The sequence below is a fragment of the Elephantulus edwardii genome, unplaced genomic scaffold (genome assembly GCF_000299155.1).
Source record: "Elephantulus edwardii isolate Elephantulus edwardi_28Jun2011 unplaced genomic scaffold, EleEdw1.0 scaffold00001, whole genome shotgun sequence".
Taxonomy (NCBI): domain Eukaryota; kingdom Metazoa; phylum Chordata; class Mammalia; order Macroscelidea; family Macroscelididae; genus Elephantulus; species Elephantulus edwardii.
In genome coordinates this window covers 22,500,987-22,527,057 of record NW_006399751.1, presented here as the reverse complement: position 1 = coordinate 22,527,057, position 26,071 = coordinate 22,500,987, and the positions used below count along the sequence as shown (strand labels likewise).

Below are 26,071 nucleotides of genomic sequence, written 5' to 3'. Positions count from 1 at the left end.
CTAATTCACCTAAACTCAGTGAATTTTAAAATGTGCTAGTTTTTGTGTAGAAATAGGGATTTCAAGGAAGATTTTATCTAATTGAGCATCACAGTGATTTGGGGCTAGGGTGGTACAGCAGCTGTCTTTGTTTATAGGAGAACAGACTCAAGTCCCCGGAGGTCACAGAAACAGGTGCAAGCCAGGGCGAAAAAGTGTGCAGTGTCTTGTCATCCTGTGGGTCCACAGAATACTCTGGGACATTCTTCTACCTTTTATCCACATTTAATACTGGAATATATCACAAATATAATCCTTGTTTAAAAAAAAAAAGGGATCAGGTTGTAAAAAGGAATTTCAATGAAAAAGATGCCCCTGGATGGGAAAACTCTTAGCCCATGTGGTTTTCAACACTCGGGGGTGAGGGAAAACAAAATATTCATTGTCTTCAAATTGATTCCAGCTCATCATGACCCCATGTGTTACAGAGCCAACTGCTCCAGGGGATTTTAACAGCTGTGATCCTGAAAGAAGTAGGATCACGGTCTTTTTTCCAAGCTACCACTATCTGAGGGAGCACTGGTGGCCTAGTGGCAAGAAGCTGTGCTGCAATCCCAAAGGCATGTGGTTCAAATCCACCAGATGCTCCACGGAAAAGGATGGGCGATCTCCTCCTGTCTGATTAACTGCCTCTGAAAACCTGCTGGAGGGAGGGTCAGCTATGGGTTGGTTCTGACTGGATGGTACTCATCCACGACCATCACCACTATGTAGATTCAAATGGCCAACTTTAATATTAGCCCAGACGTACTGCCAAGTGGATGCCAGTATTGACCCTCCGTCAGGTTTCTGAGGCTGTAAATCTTATGGAAGGAGACTTCTTGTCTTTTTCTTATGGAGCTACACGGTTGCATTTGAATTACCAGAGACCTGGGCCTTGTGGTTAGCAATACAACATGCTACAGACTATACAACCACAACCATTTTTGGAGCATAAACTAGTCTCTTGGTGCAGCCCTGTGCACTCCTGGCTACACCCTGCAAACCTCCGGTGACTCTACTTCATCAGCAGAACGTGAACAGTGGAAAGCTTGCCACGCCTACCCCAGTGAGCGGTCTGAGGACCTAAACTTCAGTCATTTGACAACCATAATGGAACACTACACGGGTGCGGAAGGGCTTTTACTAGGATCAAAAACACATCAAGTTGGAAAGCTTTCTTGGCTGCTCTTCCCTGCTGGGTCTGACCTCTCTATGAAGTGTCCCCTGGTCACTGTCCAGGGCACTAGCCCATCCTCAATGGACACAGGTACCTGCTGGGTTAGGGTCCTTTCACAGGACAGAGACTCACCTCATTAGATCTGGTGCCAGCGTTTTTCTGTTCTTTCAGTTGCTGAAAAACAAGAAACTGGCTTAGTAAATGGCACATGGAGATATCAGAGCTGCTGTCTGTATACACAAGCTGGATCAAAGTGTGAAATAATTTTCAGAATGCAGGGAAAGAGATGGACTAGTCCATGCATGGGCTCATGACTATCCCCGGCAGGTTGACCTCGGGTAGTAACAGCCTGGTCCTGCAATACTCCCGAGTGGGTTCCCACTCATCATCAGTTGTCTAACACCAAGCAAGCCAGGCTCAGGGACTGCATCTCCTCCCCCATTTCTCCACAATCCAGCAGAAGAGGTTCTGGGACTCCAGACCCAGGTACGAGTGCCCTCAGAAGGACTTCAACCCTCGGGGTTTATAGGAGCAACTTGAGACCTGGAGGCAACTCTGGACTCACTTAGAAATCCTGAGCCTGAAAGAAGCCTCCTCTTCTTGGCTTTGAGTTTGTTAGTTCATAAAACAGCTTCTAATGACAAATGGCAGCTTGAGCCTCCCTGCAGGGTCAGGGCCCCCTGAGACTTCTGGGCCTCCAAGGCAGCCCACGAGGGCCCATGCCTTTACGGAGGTGAGCAAGTTAGGACACACCCACTTAGATCATCCCACCCTTCTCCACTCAGCCCTGTTTCTCCAGGGACAAAGTGGTACCTAACTGGCTGCAGTGGTGTGAGTGGGAGAATGTGAAGAAGCAGTCAGAGGAGAGGATTTGGGTGTGTAGACACATTGGAGGGTAGTAGAAAGAATGCTAAGAGACACAGGGACAATGATCTTTGAGAGAATTGCCAAGTCTAGAGTAATAACCGAGACCATGCAGATTATTTATGTGAAGGAAATTTTATGAAAAGTTTTACTGAGAACTGCCACATCAAAAAGGGATGTTTCTAGGGAAAGAAATAGCCTGGGAGCAAGCAGAGGGATAGTTCTAGGATAGAAGGAACCAAGAGTCCCCACTCATGTGAGCAGTCATCAGTCACAAACCCTGTCTTCTACTAGGGCACATCCTCCATACAGAATGCCAGCGCACTGCCACTGAGTTGACTTTGACTCACTGTGACCCTGCAGGCCACAGCAGACCTGCCCCGTGGGGTCCCCAAGGCTGTAAGTATTCACAGAAGAACTGACTGCCTCATCTTTCTACTCTGGAGCAGCTGGTGGGTTCAAGCCAACCAGTCCTTCAATTAGCTGCCCAAGGCTTGACCGGAAGTGCCACTGAGGCTCCTATCAAAGGTGCTACTCTATCTACCACAAACCATCCTAATAAAATTAAAAAGAACATGCAAGGAGAGAAAACGTGATCTCCTTACCAAGTGTCGGAATTCCGCTGCCAGACTGCCATTGGTGGACTCTTCCATGTTCATCACTTTGGTATGTGTGCCCAGAATGTTGAACTTCCTAAATCTGCACAACAGAGGGTAGGAATACTTAAAACGCTTTGAGCTATTAAAGAAAGACTTAACTGGGAATGCATTGGATAAAGTATGTCACATACCCTTTTACTGTACTTTTCTCATTCACATCTCTGAAAAAAAATAAAAAAACACATAAGAAATTTAAAATTTCAAATGAGCATTAATATTGATAAATCTGTAGAAAGTAAGTGAAAAATACTTTCTGCATGTGGGTTTTCTTGCCACGTGACCTTCAACAAATATATGATCTCAGGCTTGAATTTCTCATTTGTACAACTACTCACAGCAGCAAGGCTCTAGGATGTCGTGCACAGTAATTAGTGAGTGCTGAAGAGCACAGAGTAAATGAGTATAAGTTTTAGTTCCTGCTGTTCATTGAGAAACTACTTACTTTGTGGAAGGTGGTATTCTAAGCACTGTGGACTTAGCAAAGAAATGTTATGAAACTTGGAGGGCTTTCCAATGGGATGAGTTTAACTGTCTTAATTTTCTAATAGGGAATTCTGGAGGCATAGTCCATCAGGAGTTGCCCTGCTAACCTAAATGCATTGGTTTGCAGCCACCAGCAGCTCTGTGGGCGAAAGATGGGCAGTCTCCTCCTGTACCACTCAAAGCCCTGGAAACTTGATGAAGAGTCAGTTCCAACTTGAAGGCAGTGCAAGAAAGGTATAGAGTATCTTTAATACTTTCATGGAAATACGAGAATAGTTGGTTATATGGGGAAACTGGCAAACTTAAGTTTTAAACTAGAAGTTTAAAATATTATAGGAATTTTAATCTTATAGAAATTCAGTGATTATTTTGTTGTGTCCTAGCCAAATAATGTACGCCAGTGGTATAGATGGCCCATTAGAAATTATTAGCCCATTTACAGTAAAATGTGTTAGCAACCCATCCTCCCCTATCTCAACTAGCAGTTTAATGTTTTGTGAATGATAATCCTCATGACCTATGAGAAAACTCAAACTCGTTGCCATCACTGGGACTGACCCAGCGCTGACACTCCTGTAGATTTAGGGAGGCTGTACATTACATGTGAGGAGACTGCCCATCCTTTTCTTTTGAAGCCAGTGGTACATTCTAATCTCCAGAGAGGCTTTGACTGTGCAACTCCCTATAGACTGTACCTCCAGAACCCCCTTTAACGATGAGAGTTTGAAACAAAAAATAAATTTAAAATAAAGAACAAAACCCACACACCCCCACCCACCCCATGTGATACAAAGCTACATTGTCAAATGGTGAGAAGGAAAATCAGTTCTAGTGCAAGACAGAAAAAATAAAGGAGTATACACTCAGAATGAGCTAATGTAAATGACCGCAGAGTCTCTGTAGCTTCCCCCCTCTGAGGGACAGAAGGTATGTTCCCATCCCTTGAATGGGCGCCGGCCTTGACTTGCTTTGATCAACAGAACATGATGGCAATGATGCTGTAAGGTTGAGAGTGGGGAACTGGGAGGCTTTGCACACTGCCTTTCTCCTCTTCCTGGGACGGTGCCACCAAGTCAGTACAGCTGAGACCCCACTGTGCTCCAAGCTATGCAGGACCATCTAGGTCCAGCCGGGCTCATCCACCCCAGAAGAATTTCTGAATCCCATGACATATGAGTAATTTAGAATTTTTTTTTTTTTAGAATTTTAAAATGTTAAGCCAGTAAGATATAGTGTGCTAGGTTTGTAGTAAAAGCTAACTGATACACAGAGAAATCCCAGACAATTGCAGGAAAAGACAAAGGTTCGCGGTTCAAATCCACCAGATGCTCTGCTGAAGAAGGAGGAACAATCGCCTCCTGTACCAGTCAGATCCAATTTGATGGTACACACATCACATAAAAGAAATAAATAGATAGACAGATAGGCAGCCAGCTGCTTTCTCAAAATTAAAAAAAAAAAAAAAGACAAAGGTTCATACTATGTTGCATGGAATAAGCTTATAGCAGGACGAAGAGATAAAGAGCCAGGAAAATTATCTGAGTGTCACTAATGCTTTTTAAACTTGCTTAAGTGGTGGCTACCATAAGCCAAGAAAAGCCCTAGATCTACCCCAGGAGAAAGGCTGCCATATTCCTTAATCCAAGTGGTAAGTTCAGAGCTAGTCCAGATCAAGGGCAAAATGGAATGCCCTGGTCCATGTGGATACCTGTGAGAGATGCTGTCCATTTCTGGGTCCCTACTGCCCAGAGGAGATAAGGGTGACTCTAGCAAGCTCCACCTAAGACCCCACAAAGACACCCCCTTCACTGCAGAAACAAGCCCAAACTGAGCACAGAATCCAAAGCTACCTCAAGGAGCATTACCCTTACATTTGATAAAGGGCTGGCCTTGGGGATAGTCTTGGGTGGCAGAGCCAGGTAACAAGTCCTGCTACTAACTGAAAATTGACTGTTTTAGTCTTTGCACAGGGTCCTCAGAATAAAGGGTTGGTGATGTGGTTCTGAAAAATTAGCCAGCCCTACAGAGCTGAGTTCTACCCTGGTACGTGAGGGGCCACTATGACTTAATCAGCTGGATGGGAGCAGGTCCGGCTTCTTCACTGAGGGAGCTCTGCTGGCTTGGTACAAAGGAACTGCACTGCCATAGCAAAGGTACGCAGTTCTAGTCCACCAGCGGCTCCATGGGAGAAAGATGGGCAGTCTCCTCCCATGCCATTAACTGCCTCTGAAAGTCTGCCGGAGGATCAGCTACAGGTCACTTCCGACTCTGTGGCACACAACAAGTGGAAGGCTTACTAGTACCAAGTCAGCCTGCTTTGTAAGCCGATAATCACCAACCATCTCCTATGCAAAATACTCAGTCTTGTGTTTATTGATAGTCTAAAAAAAAGCACAGGCATGTGCAGACCAGCTCTAGGAGAAGCTCCCAATATCCAGAGAAGAAGTGATTTAAATCTGCTGGGATCATCTACAATAGCCCAGATGGACCCAAGAAGGCTCCTGCTCACCTAGAGCAGCGCCAGGGCCCCAGTGACTCAAACTCCTCCCTGTAAAGCCAGTGAGGCCACCTGCTGGACGCCTAGCAGCTGTGCATGTTTAGTGAGGGAATTCTTTATTTTCTTTCTTTTTTTTCCACCCTTATTTTATTGCTGAGGAACCTAAAGACAGTGAAGTCAAGATCTTCCTTAACTAGTCAGTAAAAGCTGTTAAGTGAGTAGTGATCAAAACACAAAGGCTATTTAAATGGGGCTTGTAATTTTGCATACTAAACTGTTTAGGCGGTTCAAACCCACCAATGACTCTTCAGAAGATGGACAATCTCCTCCTATGCAGTTTACAACATGGGAAACCCAGTGTCGCGAAGGATCACCTACGGGTGGTTCTGAAGCAAACACAATGAGCTTAATTTGGATTCTGTGGATATCATTTAGAAATGCCTAGGTGTTACAATATTTCCCCCACCCCCGCCCCTGAATAATATTGGCAATCTCAATCTGAGTATTTTACAATGCAGGTTAGCCTGAGGAAACTGAGGTGACAGAGAATCCACCCTTACATCTTCTCAAGTTCACTGCTGTTCGATTGTACTTGTCTACCTAGCTGTCAGGGCAGAGAGCAGGATTCCACCTGCCACGGTTTGAGTCAGGCTCCCTGTCAGGGCTGAGGTGTGAAACCTTGTCCCTTGCAGTGGGTTTCAAGCTTTCCTTCTCAACACAGTTAAGTATTTAGCTGGGGTTAACATGGAGCCATATGATATTTGCCATAATACCTTTAGACATTGAGATCAAACATCTGAAATTATTAACAGAAACACTTTAACAGTACTTGTAATTTAGATAATATGAAAAATAACTTACTTATCAAACAAGACTTTGACTTTTAAATTATAATTAAGCTCTTGTAGTTTCACCAGCAATCTGGAAGAAGAAAGGAATGTTATTATTTCATAATTATCTGTTATAACTAGTTTGTTAGGGTTTTCAGAGGCCTGCTATTTTGGAAGTGGATGGCCAATCCTTCTTCCTAGTGTGTGTCAATCTGAATGTTCAGATTTAGAGAAGTATCCAACAGATAAACATTTAACAGAAAAAGTGAAAATATATCCATTATTGTGGAATTAACCACTAGGACAGCTAAGAAAACAAACAGATTCATCCTGGAGAGGGTTAAACCGGGCTGCTCCTTGGAGGCAAGGATTTTAAAACTTTGTCTGACATACTTTGGTCATGTTGTAAGGAGGGACCAGTCCTTGGAAAAGGACAGCATGCTTGAGAGGGTGGAGGGCAGGCGCAGGAGGGGAAGGCCCTCTGGGAGGTGGATTGATTCAGTGACTGGGGCAATTGGGATGAGTGTGTCGGAGACAATGAGACTGGCACAGGACAGAGCAGAGTTTAGAAAAGCTGTTGCAAGCGACTTGACGGCACGTAACAACAGCAACAACATCTGTTATAACTTATTGTGCCAGTTCCCTGTCTCTGGACGTTCAGATTTTCCTTCTCTCCACGCCCATTCTTTGGTTATTACAAACATGTCAGAGCTGAAATTGACATTCCTGGGTGTCTATCTTGGCATATTTTCTAGGTGTGTTTGAAGAATATGTGCCTGCTGGTGAGACTAATGGTGCAAAACTGTAACATTATAGTCTGATAGAAAATAGCATTGATTCAGAGTTCCACTAAAAGCTGGTGAGGGCACCGCTTCTCTATCAGGCCTTGTTAATACAGAGTTTAAACAAAGCCTAAACTTTATGCCAATTGAATGATAAAAACAGTGAATAATACTTTTTACTAAAATTTTATCACTGTGTATTTGCTGGGGGAAAATAATAATAACTCATCCGTGAGGAAAATGAGAGTCACTCTAAAATTTGTAGGAGCAATGCAGATGTTTCCATCTTCCACCTGTGATTCTAGGATGCCACAGGCAGTTGGAATCAGGTACTGAGATATCAGCAAGTCAGAGAAGCAGCCCCCATAGAAAGGACCCTGGCCAACTCTGAGGGCCACTGTGACTTCATAGAGTCTGTCGAGCTGCTCTTCAAAAGAGGAGGGATAGGTAAACAGATATAGTCACTCAACAGAATAAAGAAACGAGACAGTGTTCTCACATGGAATAATTTCTACAGTTTAATTCTAAGGAGGAAAAGTAAACTATGTACACACACACAAACACACACACACACAAAATTATCTCCTCTAAAGTACATCAGTCTTGTGAAAGAAACACAGAAGTGGAAGCTAAGTGACAGTGCATAGTGTTACACCTTTTTTTAATTACCTCAGCTTCACAGTAAACTGGACTCCTGTCTTCAGGACCAGAGGCCTCTGAGGATGAGTTGGCATGCAAGGCTGTCTTTCCACTACAAATGAACTGAAAATACACAAGCAAAATGTTTCATAAAGTTCAAGATAGTAAAAAAAATTCTCTTTCCTCCATATGAAAGGGTATTAGAAGGCAGACCTAAAAAAAGGTGACACATATTGACCAGCCAGTTAAGTCAGATGATGCTTTCTTAGTCATGAAACCCAAAAATCTAATTTATAGTCAATAAAAACAACATTATAATGATTTGTGATATTTGTCAAAAATTAAAATCCTGAATTTTAGTTGGTTCACATACAAATTTGCATTGAGTTACTAAAAAAAAAAAAAAATCCCAAATAAGTATCTCCAGTTATCTGGAAGCAGGAGTGGCATCCACTTCCGAAATGGCTTGCCTCCGGAAACTCTATGTACGAACAGTGCTCAGGCCTTTCATTCATAGGGTCACTATGAGTCGTCTATGACTCGACGGGACCTAACGACAAACAACAACAGTTATTTAAAAGGGAGCTGTGGTGGCCCAGTGGTAAGGAGCTGCACTGCCAACCCAAAGGCACATGGTTCAAATCTACCAGCTACTCTGTGGGAGAAAGACGGGCAGTCAATTCCCATGCACTTCACTGCCTCTGAAAAACTGCTGGTGGTCAGCAATGAATCAGTTCTGACTCAGTGGCACATAGCAACCGGAGTCATCTAAAAAATTTCTTACTTGAAAAAAAGAAGATAGATATTCTTGTTTGGACAACAGACACAAGAAGCCAAGGACATTTTTATGATGTCAAATTAGCATAAAAACAAACAAGCCTGTCATGTGAACTCTACTCTCCCATTCAGTGTCATGTATTCATCTCCTAAACATGTGGGCAAACCAATGTGCTTGGCCCTGCTGGGGGACAAGTGTGACAAGAGTTACATGTCTTCCAGAATTTTCCACTTTCAGCAAAGGTAATACACACACAGAGGCAACTACAGAATAAAAGGAAGAGTGGGATGGTATAAGGAACAAACTGTGCATGGGGAGAGAAGGAGAGAACATCTTTGTGGGAACTCTGGGAAGATTCTACAAATGGAATCATTCAGGATGGCAGAATGGCAGGAGGAAGTGCAAGAGTACAGGCTCTCAGGTAGGAAAATAGGAGTCCCTGGAGGAGCGACAGGACAGGCTGGACCTAGGAAACAGGAGACAGACTGCGTAAGGTCAAGTCTGGAGTGGGCGGCCAGGCCTGGCTATAGGGTGGAACTGTGAAGGCGCTCAGCTGAGCAGTACCCCTTGGTTTGTTGCTGTTATGATTAATAAGTGGTGAAAAGGCAGTGTGGACCTCTGCTCTGGGACCACACTGAGTAAAAGGGATGAGGACTGAGAAAATGGACCAGATGGAAAAACTTGTATACTTGTTTTAGAAAACACAGAGCTCAGGAAATAAGCATTCAAAAAGCCTAAAAAAAAAAGTACATAGTGTAGGTTTAGGCAGAGGATGGCCACGAGTAAAGCAAAGTGATTAACATCACCAGATGAGGTGACCAAAGGAATAAAAGGCCGCTGTTAGGATTTACAGCCTCAGAAACCTGACGGAGGGTTACTCCAAGTGGGAGCTGACTGACCGCAGCGAGTTAGAGTTAGGCAGAAATAGGGAATTCAGAGAGAAGGCTGGGCTTCTGGGGACGTTAACATTTTCATTAACGATTTACATAAACAAACCCTCCCTAAGGATCTGGGTTACCATAAAATTGTCCTCAGGGTAAAATAACTACAGAAAGCCCAAGCAAATAGCCCTTAAGTTACCTCTGAATGAGCTGCTGGAAAAGTGTGAAGGTGCGGTCCCCCAACACTTGTTTGTTTTTGGTGATGGGGTCATGGTCGTAAGTGTATTTCTGTTCCAACTCTTCCAGCTTTTTGAGCTGCTGACGAACTTGCTGCAGACTTTCAGCAACTATGGTGAACCTGGACAGGAGTGAAACACAGGGTCAGTTAGAAGATTCTAAAAGGCAGCCTGAACTGAAGAAAATGTAGGCGAATGTCCTGGAAATAACTAAGTGGTTACAGGCATCATCACCTATACCCCTCGGTACTGGGGAAACAGGGAGCAGCATGGGAGCTCTGGCATCCAGGAACTTAGTTGTCTGGGGAGAAAAACCCTAATGTGCCCTGAGCTACAGCCCAGATCAGAACACCTCTGCATACTTTTGAGATCTCCATCAGGGAGGCAGACATGTACAGTGCCTGCACTAGGCAGTCTGTGATATAGGCCATTAACGAGAACTGAAGAAAATGCAAATGGTCTGTACCAGCTGCTCATTTAAGGACTGGCTGTCTGAACACGCCCACCACCCATGCAGCAACTCCGGTGGCATGGTCCTTTCCGTGTTGTGCCGCTCACCAAAAGGACACATTCTCCAGCGCAGTTCAAATCTACCTTCAGCTCCTTGGGAGGAGTAGACGCTTTTCACTTAAGACTTCTAGCTTTGGAAACTTGATGGAGGGTGACTCTGAGTCATAACTGATTGAAGGGCAGTAGGTTTGAATTTTGAACATCACCACAGAAGACAGACGTGGTGATCTGTAAAGGTTACAGCCAAGACACAGTATGGAGCAACGCTATTCTGTAGCACACGTCAGAACTAACTAGATGGCGACAGGCGTTTAAAGGAATAGGGCAGAGGGGCAAAGGACACAGGATGAGGTAAGACACATAAGGAAGCAGTAAAGGGTTTGCATCAAGACATTGAAGGAGGAAACTTCTGTGATGCAGGCAGGGACCCAGAACCGTCACGAGGCCGTGGGAACAGTGCACATCAGTGACCCAAGGTCTGATGCAGGCAAAAAGGGAGGATGAAGATAACACGCTGAGTTGAAAAGAGAAGGTATCACATTCAATCTAGATTCTAGAAACAGACATTATAAGGCCAGTGAGTGAACTAGTAATTGTTTATAGCAGAGGCTCCAAACCAAATCATGCTATGGAAAAACCACGTTATCTGCCTAGAGAAATAATGGAAGAGAACCTTTTAAAAATACCTCCCTAATTAAAACAGATTCAACTCATTTCATTGCACAATACTCTTTTTTTTTTTGGTGCTTGACAGATGTGTTTTTTACAAATTGAAAATTTGTGGCAAGTCCATGTTGAGCAAGTCTACTGGTGTCATTTTTCCAACAGCTCACTTGGTAACTCTCATAACAGTGTTGAACTTTTTTATACTATTGCTGCATGCTTAATCGCCTACAGCATGACATAAATGTACCTTTTGTCTGCACTGCTGTTTCACTTTAGGTGCTTTCAAGTCAGAACTCACTCAGACCTGACCATGGAGCAGGTTTTCAGAGACTAAATCACATGGGAGGAGACTGCCCATCTTTGTCCTGCGGAGCTGCTGGTGGATTTGAACTACCTGTCTTTGGGTTGGCAGCAGAATTCCTTACCCACCAGATTATTGAGATACTCACTTTACTACAGTGGTTTGGAACTGAACAGTGTCTCTAGGGTATGCTTATACTGAATTTCAATGTTTCACTCCTGAGTTCAGAAAAAACCTAAATTAAAGAACTGTTTTATAGCTTTGGGCCATAAAACAAGAGGGCAGTATGGTGGCCACAGTTCCAGGCACAACTTTACCCCAGTTTTCCCAACATCCACAGTATGCAGACACGTACTGAAGAGAGCTGGAGGGCATTTGTCACATGGCCACAAAATGACCATAAGGGGCTTTCAGACATCCCAGGGGCATTTTCGTCACTTAGAAACTTAATCAGCCAGTTGTCATGCAGTCAGTTCTGACTCATGGTAAGCCTGGTGTGTCAAAGGAGGATTATGTTACATAGGGTTTCTGTGGCTGTTTCAGAAGGTTACACTGTCTGTCTGCTGAGTCATCTCTGGGTGGATGTGACCCACTTCTTTGAGCTAGTAGTTGACTGCATTAACCCTCTGCACCATCTAGGGACCCTTCTGTGTCTATACGAACTCTTAAGCCTACCAGATGGAGACACTGAAGAGTCTGTTCAAGTACAGCTTCCTCGGTGAGATCCATCTGAGTGAATCTTTAGCCTCCTGGGAACTCTGGATATACCCAAATCTCACATATAACCACGTTTACTGCATAGAATTACCATGTCCGTCTCCCCATTCCCAATGGAGAGCTCCTTGCTACAATGAATAGGAATCATTCATCTTATGTATGCTAGCACAGTGCTGGCATACGGTAATCATTCAACAAATGCTTACTGGATGGCGACTTAACACATGATCCACAAGGATTCCACATAAACCTACAGAGTGCCTACAATTTAAAAAAAATAACATCAAGAATCAAGTGTTTAAATGTTACTTGATAACCATGATAAGAGTCAAATGATCAATTACAAGGAAAACTGAGGAAGATCTGAGTTGTGGTGCTGATGAAGAGTATCACATACAGTATGGAGTGCCAAAGAACCAACAGATCTGTGTTGGAAGGAGTGGAGCCGGAGCACACCTCAGAAGTGAAGATGGTGAGTTTCACACTGCACGCGTATTTTCAGGAGTGATCAAACCCTAGAGCAGGACACCATGCTTAGAAAAGGAATAGGCCAGTAAAAAAGAGGAAGGGGCCTCAACCAGATGGACAGGCACAGCAGCTGCAGCAGTGGGCTCAGACAGAGCGATGGCTATGAAGACCGGACAGCGTTTCACTCTCCACAGGATCGCTAGGAGTCAGAATCAACACGGCAGTACCGGGCAACAAAGGGCATGTACACCAGGAAGAAGAAAGTTCTAGTCAAACAGAACACGGCAGAATGTGTCAACTCATGGGGATAATGCTGTCCTGTCCAAGTATTTCCAGGATAAATTCAAGCTGGATGGGGTTCTGAACCCAAAAGTTCTGGTGGGGTCTATTTCAGGGTCACTGCAGTTTGATCACATGCTTTGGAAGTTCCTTTTTTCTGCCCACCAGTTGCCAGTCTTCTCTCTAGAGAATCTTACCAGTTCTGTAGCTGATCAAGGCAAGCATTGGGTGGTCCCCCAATACAGGCACTCTGCTGCCTCCGCTTCCATTCCACCAGCTCGTCGTTAATCAGAGCATTCTGGGTAAGTTCTGTGATGTTCAACAACTCTATAATTTTATGAACTACTTCCTAAAGGAAGATAAAAAAAAAGATGAGTTACTGTTCAAATCCCTGAATCTTTAAAGATTTTCTTTTTTTTAAATTAAGGCAAGGACTTTTTTCCATTCTCAAATGGTGCACCATGGCAAGTGGTTATGAAAAGAATTTTTTCCCTACAACCAGGAAGGATAAAATAGATGAATGGGGCCTTCTACAAATAAAATCCCTATGCACATCCAAAAACTTCTCCAACAGGGTAAAAAGGGAAGTCACACACTGGGGGAAAAAATATTTGGTAATGACATGTCTGATAAGGGACTTATATCTAGAATTTATAAAATACTCAAGCACCACAAGATAAAGGTAAACAACCCAATTGAAAAATGGGCCCAGGATATGAACAGACACTTCACCAAAGAAGACATTCAGATGGCGAACAAAATGTTCAAAATCCCTAGCTCTAAGAGAGATGCAAATCAAAACAACTATGAGATATCATCTCACCCCAGTAAGAATAGCAAAATTTAACAGAGCAGCAAGCAACAAATGTTGGCAAGGTTGTGGAGAAACTGGAACCCTTATTCACTGTTGGTGGGAGTGTAAAATGGTACCACCACTGTGGACGGCAGTATGGCACTGTCTCAAAAAGTTGGAAATAGAAATACCATTTGACCCAGCAATTCCACTACTAGGAATATACCCTAAAGAATCCAGAACTGCCACCCAAGCACATATATGCTCCCTCATATTTACTGCAGCTTTGTTCACAATAGCACAGAGTTGGAAATAACCCAAGTGTCCATCAACAAACGAATGGATAGAGAAGTTGTGGTATATTCACACAATAGAATACTATGCTGCATTGAAAAACAAGGAACTCATGAAATATACAAAATAGGTGACCCTGTAGGATATTATGCTGAGTGAAATATCTCATCAGAAAAGGACAAATACTGTATAGTGCCACTGTTGTAAAGCAGGACTGACATTGGGGTTGGGGGAAGACTAAGAGGGGATAAATAATGTATACTGCATTGAAACAGAACAGAGAACTGTTTAGGAAGAATATATGAATAGGTATTATTGTCATGACAAGAGTCCAGAATGAAAGCTGCATAGTGGAGTAGACTTGGGGGGAGATTGTATAACAATGAAAGTTTTTTGGGTTTTTTTTTACTTTTCAAAGAGAAAAGCAAACTGGTGGGGAGAGGTGGACAGGGAGGAAAGTGTGCAACTATGAATGAATGGAAATCCAAAGTGTCTGTAAACTTTCATTAAAATTTTTAAAAATAATGTTTTTCTCTATTCTAAACTTTAAATCCATTATAATTATGTGGGGGAAAAACCCCATGTTATTCCAGAAAAATTAATCACTACCTTTCTTTTATTGTCAAGCATTAAAAACATCTTCTGGAGCACCATCTGCTCTTGTTTCTGGTCATTCTTTGCCATACTGTTGGCTTCATGTTCTGAGAATGAGAAAGCAGATAAACATAAATGCAAAATAAGATAAAACAACTAAACCCAAGACTCACATACATGTAGGGACACTCTGATACAAATCATGGAGACCATAAGCCTCATTTTAGTATGCTTAAGTCTACTCAACAAAACAAGAAAACATGACCTGAGTGTTAAAATATAAAAAAGGAAAGGGAGCTCTGGTGGCCTAGTGGCAAGAAGCTGCACTGCAATCCCAGAGATACACAGTTTGAATCCACCAGATCCTCTGCTGGAGAAGGAGGGGCAATCTCCTCCTGTACCTGTCAAATCCAATTTGACAACACACACGCACACAACACACACACTAAATTTTTTTTTTTAAAAAAAGGGATGAGCCCACTGAAATGAACTTCTGGTTTTGAAAGACCCTGTAAACTCAAAATAGCACTTTGCCTGACAATTACGTTACTTTCAGATGATTGTTTAGTTGCATGTGAGTGATAATGATTCAAAACCTCAGGTTGAAAATTTGCATAAAGCTTATCTATAGCTGTGAAAAATGAGCAATTAGGAAGCGGTAGTTTGGAGTTCCAAACCATATTGATACTCTTCATATTAACCATGGTGTCTACAATGATTTCTAAGGTTCCAGCAGTAGCTATATACTCTCTCCAATTCACACTTTTCAGCCATTGTCAGTTGTTGCTCTTATTAAAAATCAGCAACAAAAATGACAAAGTGAAACGGCTTTAAAACCTGAGAAAATGCTGAAATGTAGAGTCCACAAATGGAGTGAGATCCACAGATGGAGTGAGACTGTTTGACTGGGAGTAGGTTGTGGGATAAGGGAACCCACACATCTATCAGGTGATGCCCATCCGTGGCCTCTGCACAGTAAATAAGATGGCTGAACACTTAGTCGGGGGTTCTCCACCTAGGGAGGGTTTACCCCATGGGGACACTGAGCAATGATGGGGGACACCTGTGATTGCCACACTTTGGGGTGCCACACTGGTATCTGGAAGAGGTCAAGAATGCTGCTTCTCCCCTACCCCGACCCACCCTCTAACAGAGAAGGATGTAGCCCAGTACGTCAACAATGCCGAGGTGGAGAAGCGTGCCCTGGATTATCAAGAGGCTGAGACTATCAATACAGTCATAAAGTACTTCAAGACTATAGAGGATTTGCATTTGTTATTGACTGTAGATAGAAGGGGGGGAAAACGGCCAAAGGGCACTGCTTCAATTTTAACTCTTACCTCTATTCTGCCAGGTTTTGCATTTAAAGTCATATTCATCCTGTAAATCTTCAAGGATCTTGATTTCTTGCTCTATACACTACACATAAAAGATATAAGCATGTTTCTTTTTAGAATATATATATTTATATATTTGACAATAAACAAACTATGAACCTTTATTTTGTGGCCAGAACATAAATGTGAAATCATTATAAAGTTTCATTGTGATTGAACAAATTATGATCAAACAGGAAAACTATTACCACAAAAACAGAGTAAGCCTTGAAAGTCACAAGCACTAGGTGCTGCCTAATATTCAAGATCTGATAGGAGAGAGATTGCCATGGTTAGCTCTGCCCGTTTAACCGGTTTAAACCTGTTTCTTGCTGATCAATTTCCAAACACACTGGAGACAAACTTCTATTTTATATCAAAACCAAACCCGTTGAGTGGATTCAGCTTTATTGTTGTTATGTGCCATCGAGTCATTTGCAACTCATAGCAACCCTATGTACAAGAGCCCTAAACGCCGTTCTATCCTGTGCCAACTTCGCTGTCTCAAACACATTCATTCCCACCACTCCACTCACAGAATCGATCCATCTCATTGAGGGTCTTCCTCTCCTGTGCCGTCCCTCCACTCTCCCAAACATGGTGTCCCTCTCCAAGGACCAGTCTCTCCTTGCAACATGCCTAAAGTATGTCAGACGAAGCTTCAAAATCCTTGACTCCAGGGAACATTCTGGCTTCACCCTCTCCAGGACAAACCTGTTTGTTGTCCTAGCAGTCCATGGTATATTCAACACTCTTCTCCAGCACCAGAGCTCAAAGGCATCAATTCTTTCTGTCATCCCTATTCAGCTTTACAGAAGCATATTGCTGTATCTTTCTACTTTGAAGCAGTTTGCAGGTTTAAAGTGTCGGCTTTTCAGTGCACTTAATCTCTGAGCACTTAATAACTGCCCCATCAGGACTTCCTATGCTGCTATTATAAAAAAATCTAGACCAAACCCACTGCTATTTAATCAAGTTGACTCACGGTGAGCCTCCATCAGCTGTCAGAAGCTGCAAATGATTATGGGAGGAGAATGCCCATCTTCCTCCTAAGGAATAACTGGTAGATTCGAACTGCCAACCTTTTGGTTAGCAGTCGACAAATTAGGCACTACCCCACCTGGGCTTTGATGCGTTCTTATAACTCAGAAAATCTTGGAAACAATTTATAACTCCACTAGTGACTTGCAAAATTGTAATCACATATATTAAATGCTTTCTATTAAGTATACAACTAAATAAAGAAAATACATGGAAATTTCCCAAACAGGTTCTCACATCATCACAAGGTCTAAATTACTTTTTTTAACAAGGCCTAAATTTTTATTGTTCCTGACTTTTCTTGAGAACCTTTAGATATGATTTACTAACTTCAACTTGAAGCACAGAGTAGGAAAAAACAAGATCACGGAAAATCTCTTCATTCTTCACAAATCAGGAGGGTGGCCAGCTGGTCCTGTTTAACCAGGAAAATCCCTGGTTTAATTATTAACAGTGCCCTCCTCCTGGCTCAAAAGGATCTCAATCTGGACCAAAAAAAAAAAATTGTATGTTCACTCTACAAATAAGCTGCAGACGCTTGGGATATTTGCTCCCATGTATACATCATATTCCCTGGGATTCCACGATTGGGCCGTTTGGTTTGTAGTGCAATGAAGTTTCTCCTAGGAGACTGTAGTGCAGGGTTCCTCTAGAGAACTTCAAGTTTGGGGGATGCTTTCTGGAGCACAAAGGAAAAGGCATGGTGGTGAGGCCCAGAGACCCCAGCAGGACTGAAGTGCTCAGCTGGAGGGCTGTTCCCACAGACCAGGGTCCATGTGAAGCAGAGCTTGGCAGCTTTCCCACCAAATATCCAACCTAGGAACAGATGGCACACACACATGGGCCAAAGGCATCTGTAATTTCCATATATTTTCCTGTAGGTTTTACCTTATAGTTGTTGGAAAGGTTTCATTAAAATCAGCAATCTATCAATGTCTTTGAATGGAATGCATTTGTTTCCCTTCCAAGACTTAAAAGAGTAAAAGAAATGCTTGAGGAAGTAAATCTGGCTTATTCAAGGACTCTGTGTAACACCAGGAATACCCTGATGACAGAGATGGGATGTTCACCAGCCAACAGAGGAAATGTGATACTTACTGTGTGATACTGTGAAAATGAGAAGGAGAAAGCTAGTGTTGGAAGTTATAAAAAAGTCTCAAAATTGATTTTATAATGTGTTTCAATTTCATAATGGTCAGAATCTCTATCAACTCTTCTCAGTAAAGACTAAGATCTGTTATAAGGCTTACACTCAGAATAGTATGTCTTTCTCTGCTCCCTGCTGATCAGAGGTTACAATGTAAACATATATTTATATACTCTTACTTACCATGACTTTGTCCTTCACGTTTCTGACTTTGCTGTCAAGCTCCTTCTGTTTGTCTAACATGACTGTGTTCTGCACATTCCCCGACTGAGCCTGCAGTGGGAAGGAGTGTGTGGTTAACAAGCAGACATTTTCACTGGCATCTTTACTCTCACTGGTTACACTCCAATGTCAAGTCTGCAGCCAGTGCCCCACCCACCTCCCAGACCTTCCAGGCTCACTCCAGGTCTCCCACATGTGTATCAACAAGAGAGCTCAGTTCTCCAGGTCCTGGAAAATGCTGGCAAACTGTTAATAAGGCTATGGCAAGACTAGTCTCAGTTCAGACCTCAAGTAAATAAAAAGCATTTCTAGAAGTTTCTGTTCATTTGCACAGTGGCATAGTACCACCACATGGGAATTTATTTCAGGTTTCTCAAATTGCATACAGAAGGTCATTCTTCATTTATTAAGCCTGTACACAGTGATTCAAAGTATGCTTCCAGGCAGGAGCTTCTTTTTATCTGAGAACTTACAAGAAATGCAGACCCACAGATCCTAACTTGACTACTGAATGACAGCTCCCATTTTAACAAGATTCCAGGTGATTCCTATCAGAACAAAGAAGCACCTCCATACAGTACGTCAGGGAATACTGCCATAAAGTCTGCAAAGACTCGCCTGGGAGTGTTCAGTTCTCATTGCTGATATCAAATGAGTCCACTCAGACCATGCCCGTTTACTGCAGCGGCGTGCCCGGATTTAGTCAGTCAACTCACCTTACCATGTTGTCAGTGTCTGCCGCCACAGCCCCCACCACAGGGCAACCCCACGTTGTGACCCAGAGGAGATATGCTTATGAGGATCTCCATAAAGGAGGGAATTTTCTAGGCCTTGGAAATAGTGACTAAAACAGAGCCCATCTATATTTCGTCTCTTCACCTGACCCTCGAAACTGGGCTATGTGGAAGCAAATACCAGACCTCACATCATCCCGTCTATTAATAGTTTAGATCATTACTGATGAATCAGTTCTAACTTATGGTTGATCCTCCTTTGAGCTTCTGATGGAGATGTCCCATTTTTCTCTCTAGGCACAACTGGTGGATCTGAATCACTGGGAAGGCTCAACCTTTTTGTTAGTAGGACAAATCTCTACGAAGTCACTGTGTAGAGAAGATGACTTATTAAAATATAGTTGCTTCAGCGGTGGAAGAAAATGGCAAATCTATGTTTCTGCTCTTCCCAGGGCCATGGAGTGTGCCTTCTCCCTTTTTCTGACATCTACCTAGAACCTTCCTTTCTCCTCCAGTAAATCCCTGCTGTGCTTCCTCCCAGCTGGGAACCACCGCAACTTAAGTCCTCTCTTTCTGACTCCTCTCTGCCATGGCCCAGCTCACTGCTGGTTACCTGATAGTGAGAAGCACATGAGATGAGCTCCACTGTGTACTCTGGCATTCTTCCCCTTGTAGCGGAATGACTCAGCCACAGTCCACACCACAAGGATTTCATAATTGTCAGCTGGGTTGTTCTCACCAACTTCCTACCCCAGTCAATAAATGACTCAGTGCCAGGGCAACTTCAGAAGACGGCTGAACCTTTACCTCCAGGAAAGTTTGTAGTAGTATCTGTTAAACTGTAATTTAAAATCTTATAACTGGTTCAATTCTAACCCATTCTGTTGAGATGTCCTAGCTATTTAACAGGTATCCCCATCATGTCCAGCCAGTCATGTCTCTCAAAATCTGTCAAGCCTATAAAAGTCCTACTTCTCTTCTCGTCTTCCTCAGTAAATAGCATTACCCTTCGCCCAGCAGCTCATCAGAAATCTTAGCCCTCCTCGATTCTTCATTTTCCCCATCCCCGCATCCTTCATCATAAGATCTGTTGGCACCATGGCCAAAATAGAAACAATCTGTCCCCTCCTTCCACTTCCTCTGATTCTGAGTACAAACTTCTACCTCCCCTTCCTGAGGTACTGGAATTCTGTCTGCCCGTTTCCATTCCTGCCTGAGTACGTAGATAAACTTTTCCTAACCACGATCTCAAGAAAACAGTCCCACCTCCCAGCACTATCTATTACAATAAAGCCAAACCAAAGCCAGTGAGTCAGGCTGATTTGTAGTTGTTAGGTGTTGTCGAGTCTTAATACAATCAAGGAACAACAACTCATGTTCATAGCAGGCCTGTGGACAGCAGATCAGAGGCCTGTCCTGTCCTGTGCCATCCTCACCATTTCTGACACCCTCAAGCCCGTTGCAGCAGAAATTGTGCCAATCCATCTGTTGATGGTCTTCCTCTCTTTCCTGACCCTCTACCTTCCCAAGCATGATGTCCATCTCCAAGGAATAGCCTCTTCCACCAACATTCTCTAACAACATACTTAATTTTTAGGTATGTGAGACAAAACTTTACCATCTTGGCCTCCAAGGAGCACTCTGGCTATACCTTCTCCAAGGCACATCTGTTGTTCTTTTGATAACCCATAGGATATTCTTCTCACCACTACAACTCCAAAGTATGACTTTGTCTTCTGTAATCCTTACTCATTTTACAACTCTCAGATGCATAGGAAGTGGCTGAAAGATCATGGCCTGAATCAGGCCCACCCTAGTCTTCAAAATGACATCACTACTCAAGTTTGATTTAAATCCCATTTGTTATAGAGAACTATTCCATAGAGTTTTCAGGCTTGAATTCTTATAGAAACAGATCACTGGGCCTTCGCAGGCGACTCGACGGCACACAACAACAACAACATGGTTAGGTGGGGTCCTACCACCACGTTTTAGGTTAGTAGATAAGCATGAACAGTTTGTGGTCCCCAAAGACCTTGTCTGTCTGATTACCCTGTATTAGCATTGTTGTTGTTAGTTGCTGTCGAGTCAAGTATGACCCATAGTGACCCTGTGACCAACAGATCTGAACCCTATCCTATCCTGTGCCGTCGTCACAACTTCTGACACACTTGAGTTCTCTGACGCAGTCACTGTGCCAGTCCATCTAGTTAAAAGTCTTGTTCTCTTTCACTGACCTTTTACCTTTCCAGGCATGATGCTCTTCTCCAAGGAAGAGCCTCCCCCATGCCCAAAGTAAGAGGCGAAGCTTTATCATTTTGGTCATCAAGGAGTACCGTGGCTGCACCTTCCAAGACATATTTGTTCTTTCAGCATCTAGGGGATATTCAGTGTTCTTCACCACCACCACAGCTATAAGGCATCAATTGTTCTTCTGTCATCCTTTTTATTGTCACACTATCAGATGCATAGTAAGTGACTGAAAAGACCATGGCCTGGATTAGGCACACCTTAATCCTTATATTGATATCACTGTTCAATAATTTGGAGAGGTCCGTGACTGCAGATTTCCCAGTAAAATACGTTTCCTAATTTTCCTAACTGCTGGTAACAAGTTTGTTGATTATGGATCCAAGAAGATGAAATCATTGACAACTTCAGTCTTTTCTCCATCTAGTATTATGTTGCTTATAGGTCCAGTTGATTGTGCTAATGCGAAACCTATACTTGGATCAAGGGGCAGTCATCAGAACAGAGCAAGGAGACACTACATGGTTCAAAATCAAGAAGAGGGTCCATCAGGGATGTATTTTGTCTCCATACCTTTTCAGTTTGTATGCAGAACAGATCATCTGAGACGCTGGACTTTATGAGGAGGAATGTGGCATCAGGATTGGTGGAAAAGTCATCAACTACCTGCGTTATGAAGATGACACAACCCTGCTTGCTGAAACTGAGGAGGACCTGAAGCGCTTGCTGCAGAAGGTCAAGGACTGCAGCCTTCAATATAGATTGAAGCTCAACATCAAGAAAACAAAGATTCTCACCACTGGACCAATTGGCAGCATTAGTATGGATGGTGAAGAGATTGAGATAGTTTAATAGTTTTAGTTTACTTGGTTCCACAGTCAACACTCTTGGTAACAGCAGCCAGGAAATCAAGAGATGAATTGCACTGGGAAAGTCGGCTGTGAGAAATCTCTCAAGAGTACTGAAGAGCAATGACATCAGGCTGGAGACGAAGGGTGCACCTGATCTGGGCTATAGTCTTCGCAATTACGTGCTATGCATCAGAGAGTTGGACAGTGAGTAGGGATGATAGAAAGAGAATTGATGCCTTTGAGCTCTGGTGCTGGAGAAGAGTGTTGAATATACCATGGACTTCTAGGAGAACAAACAGGTTTGTCCTGGAAAGGGTGAAGCCAGAATGCTCTTTGGAGTCAAGGATTCTGAAGCTTCGTCTGACATACTTTGGGCATGTTGCAAAGAGGGACTGGTCCTTGGAGAGGGACATCATGTTTGGGAGAGTGGAGGGATGGCGCAGGAGAGGAAGACCCTCGATGAAATGGATTGATTCTGTGAGTGGAGTGGTGGGAATGATTGTGTTTGAGACTGTGAGGTTGGCACAGCAAAGAACAGTGTTTAAGGCTCTTATACATAGGGTTGCTATGAGTCACAAGTGACTCGATGGCACATAACAACAACAACAACAACAGAGGTCCAGTTGTAAGAATTTTTTTTCCTTGATATTGAGATGTAATCCATACTGAAGGCTGTATTCTTTGATCTTCTGCAACAAGTGCTTCAAGTCGTCCTCACTTTAAGCAAAGAAGGCTGTGTCATCTGCATAATACAGGTCCTGATCCATCTGTCTCAGATCCTGATGTCACATTCTTCTTCACAGAATCCAGCTTCTCAAATAATTTTCTCAGCATACAGACAGAATAGGTATTGACAGAGAATGTAACAACCCTGACACACGCTTTTTAAAATTTGAAACAATGTAGTGTTCCTTTGCTCTGTTAGCACACCAGTCTCGTGATCTAGGTCTCGCATAAACACAATTAATTGTTTTGGGATTCCCTTTCTTTTCAAGATTAGCTATAACTTGTTATGATCCACACAGTCTAATGCCTTTGCATAGTTAATAAAGCATAAATAGACATTCTTCTGGTATTCTTTACTTTCAGCCAAGATCCATCTAACATCAACAATGATATCCCTGGTGCCACAGCCTCTTCTAAATCCTGCTTGAATTTCTGGCAGTTCCCTATCCGTGTACTCTTCTAGTCACTTCAGATTATCATCAGTATTTTGCTTGCATGTGATAGTAATGATACTGTTTCATAATTTCCACATTCTGTTGCATAACTTGTCTTGGAAATGGGAGTAAATATGGAACTCTGCCAGTCAGTTGGCCAGACAGCTTTCCTCCAGGGCTGCGTCTTAGTTGAAATGTCCCAATGACTATCCCATTCCTAGGCCCTTATTTTTGCTAATGCCTTCAGTGCAGTGTCAACTACTTCCTTCATTACCAATGGCTCTTGTTCATATGGTACTTCCTAAAAGTTTTCAGTGTTAGTCAAGTCTTTATGGTATAACTCTGTGTTGTCCCTCCATCTTCTTTTGATGCTTCTTGAATCATTCAGCATACTGTCTTATGTTGCTGTGTACCACGTCAGAACCAACCCATAACTGACCGACCCTCCTGTGTGTTTTCAGAAGCTGTTAATCAAATGGGAGGAGACTGCCCATCCTTCTTCCACAGAGCAGCTGGTGGCCTCAAACCTTGTGCTTTCAGGATTGTAGTGCAGCTTCTTGACACTAGGCCACCAGGCCACCAGAACTCCCTATATTTTCTATAGCATCTGTCAATATTTCTCAAATCTTACATAAGTTTTTCAGATGCCAAGCTTAGCATTACTTACTAGTAATTTGATAAAGGATAGTGTTTTATTATTGTCGCCTTCCTCACTAGAATGTAATTCCATGAAATCAGGGTCCTTTGATGCAACCTAGTTTATGAAATCTCTATGTCAGATTTTCACCCACTCACTCAGGCTGTAAGATCAGGGAGACATTCACTGTCTTGAAAAGGTCTTTGGAAATCTTTGTTAATGAATGAATGAATGAATGAATGATGTTTTATGTAAATGTAAGTTTTGATGCTCAAACATAAGAAAATACCTGATTAAATCTCTGAGCATTTTCTAGGATCTTCCTTTCCTCCTTGAGACAGTTACAGATGATCATAGACATCAGTATTGGGTCTTCTTGAAAATTATCCTAAATATGGGTTGTTAGAAAAAAAGAAATTAAAATTCAGAAACCATTGGAAATTATGAATTGACATGAATTTAATGTTTAATTAAAAACCCTCAAATAATGTTTACTATATATTTTTAATGAAAAATATTCATTTTGCAAATTATGAAAAAAATTGCTTAAATTTTCCAATTACATGCAGTTATCTAAATATTTCTTGACAAATTAACTATATTCATATATGATACATATAGTATTTTATATATTTTCTATTATTTATAGTTTAATATATGATATATACACATGCTTGTGGTACCAATAATGTGTGTACATTAATAATATGCTAACTGTTGGTATTAATATTTGTATCTTAATATCACCCATTTGTCTTAAGGCTAATGATTATTACAGTCCTGGGGCAATGAAAACAATACAGAATTACCTATATATAGTTTTTCTCAATTTATTTGTGAGTCTTCACTCTGAATTGGACCAAACTATTCCGTTGGGTTTTTCTGTTTTGCAAAATTTCCTGTTTTGGCAACCATGGCTCTTACGGAAACATTAAACAACATCTATCAAAAAAATTCAAGATCATTGCCAATCAAGTCAGAACTGACTCATAGCTGTGCTCCACGAGAGGCTGTAAATTGCACAAGAAAAGATTGCTCATCTTTCTCCCAAGGAAGAGCTGATGAATTTGAACCATCTGTCTTTGGAGTGGCAGCAAAATTCCCTACCAACTAGACCGTGTATATTTAAGCAAAATTTCTGTCAATTTATATTTCTGTAAAGTTAACCTGATTTCTCCGCTCACAAGGAATATAAAATCATAAATGTAGCCTCAAAGGAAAAACAAAACAAAACACCAGCTTGCAATTACAAGTTGAAAAGGTCTGAGTGTACTGTGTTAACAAGGAAATGGCAAGCTCTCATGTCCATTAAAGCAGAAACATTCCATTAATACAGAAATAAGAATTGAGGTCTTTCTTTAGGGCTGTGGAGCAAATGGGCTCCTTTGTGGTGGATTTGGGACCCGACTCACCTGTTGCAGCAAGGGTAGGTTGGGATAAGCCTGGGTTCCTAGAGTTCATTAGCAAAACATGTGCAGAGATGCAATGGCCTTAGTTCTAAGCACAGGTAGGAAGCTGGGTGATCTGCTATGCCTTGTTGACCTCCCCATGGATGTCTGAATCTGCAGTATTAGGGTTTGTATGAGAGTTATAGCACGCTGTATTGGTACAGCTGTAGGCAAGTATGTAGTCTTTATTGTACTGGGCACTTACCCTGTGTCTGTGGTAGGCTTCCATTCAAGAAAAGTGAAACTCAAATCAGATAATGAAATCATAGGAAACTGATACTTTATTCATCCAGCAAATACTAAGTTACTATTTTTCTATACTGATTTATTTTCTATGTTAGAATACATTGTTTTTCACCCAAGATCCTTCCCACTTCCTTCACTAACTTACTTTTTTAATGGAAGTTTTTAGTATACCCTTACAGGTTGAATTTTTATTTAGTGTAATCTTGATAAGCTTAAAAGAAAGTAAGACATGGAAACTATTTTAGTGGTAAAGGGCATGATACAGGGAAGTCTGTTGTTTCCTGCCTGTTTCAAAGGCTTCATAGGATAGGCAACATTTAGTGCTAGTGTCATATGTGAACTGATGTAAAGAAGTAAATGTAGGATTATATGGTGATATAACCTATCGAGAAGGATTATATGGTGACCTAACTTTTTGAGAAGGAAATTGTTGTAAATTCTTGACCCAATCTTTTCCCTCCCTTCTATAAAATGAAGAAAATGAATAATG

At 42.2% G+C, this 26,071-nt stretch overlaps 1 protein-coding gene across 2 annotated transcripts in view; it reads right to left on the bottom strand.

The window, feature by feature from the left end:
* The window catches only part of LOC102874220 (signal transducer and activator of transcription 1-like), a 48,098-nt gene that overhangs the window by 16,144 nt on the left and 5,883 nt on the right, over positions 1 to 26,071 (bottom strand). For both annotated transcript variants that reach the window (XM_006878753.1, XM_006878752.1), the window contains exons 3-13: positions 24,177 to 24,275; positions 18,217 to 18,306; positions 15,810 to 15,888; positions 14,485 to 14,576; positions 12,986 to 13,137; positions 9,811 to 9,969; positions 7,983 to 8,075; positions 6,563 to 6,622; positions 2,853 to 2,882; positions 2,668 to 2,761; positions 1,331 to 1,372 (exon numbers count right to left, since the gene is read on the bottom strand). In XM_006878753.1, coding sequence (XP_006878815.1) covers positions 1,331 to 1,372; positions 2,668 to 2,761; positions 2,853 to 2,882; positions 6,563 to 6,622; positions 7,983 to 8,075; positions 9,811 to 9,969; positions 12,986 to 13,137; positions 14,485 to 14,576; positions 15,810 to 15,888; positions 18,217 to 18,306; positions 24,177 to 24,275 — 990 coding nt within the window. The remainder of the gene's footprint in view (positions 1 to 1,330; positions 1,373 to 2,667; positions 2,762 to 2,852; positions 2,883 to 6,562; positions 6,623 to 7,982; positions 8,076 to 9,810; positions 9,970 to 12,985; positions 13,138 to 14,484; positions 14,577 to 15,809; positions 15,889 to 18,216; positions 18,307 to 24,176; positions 24,276 to 26,071) is intronic.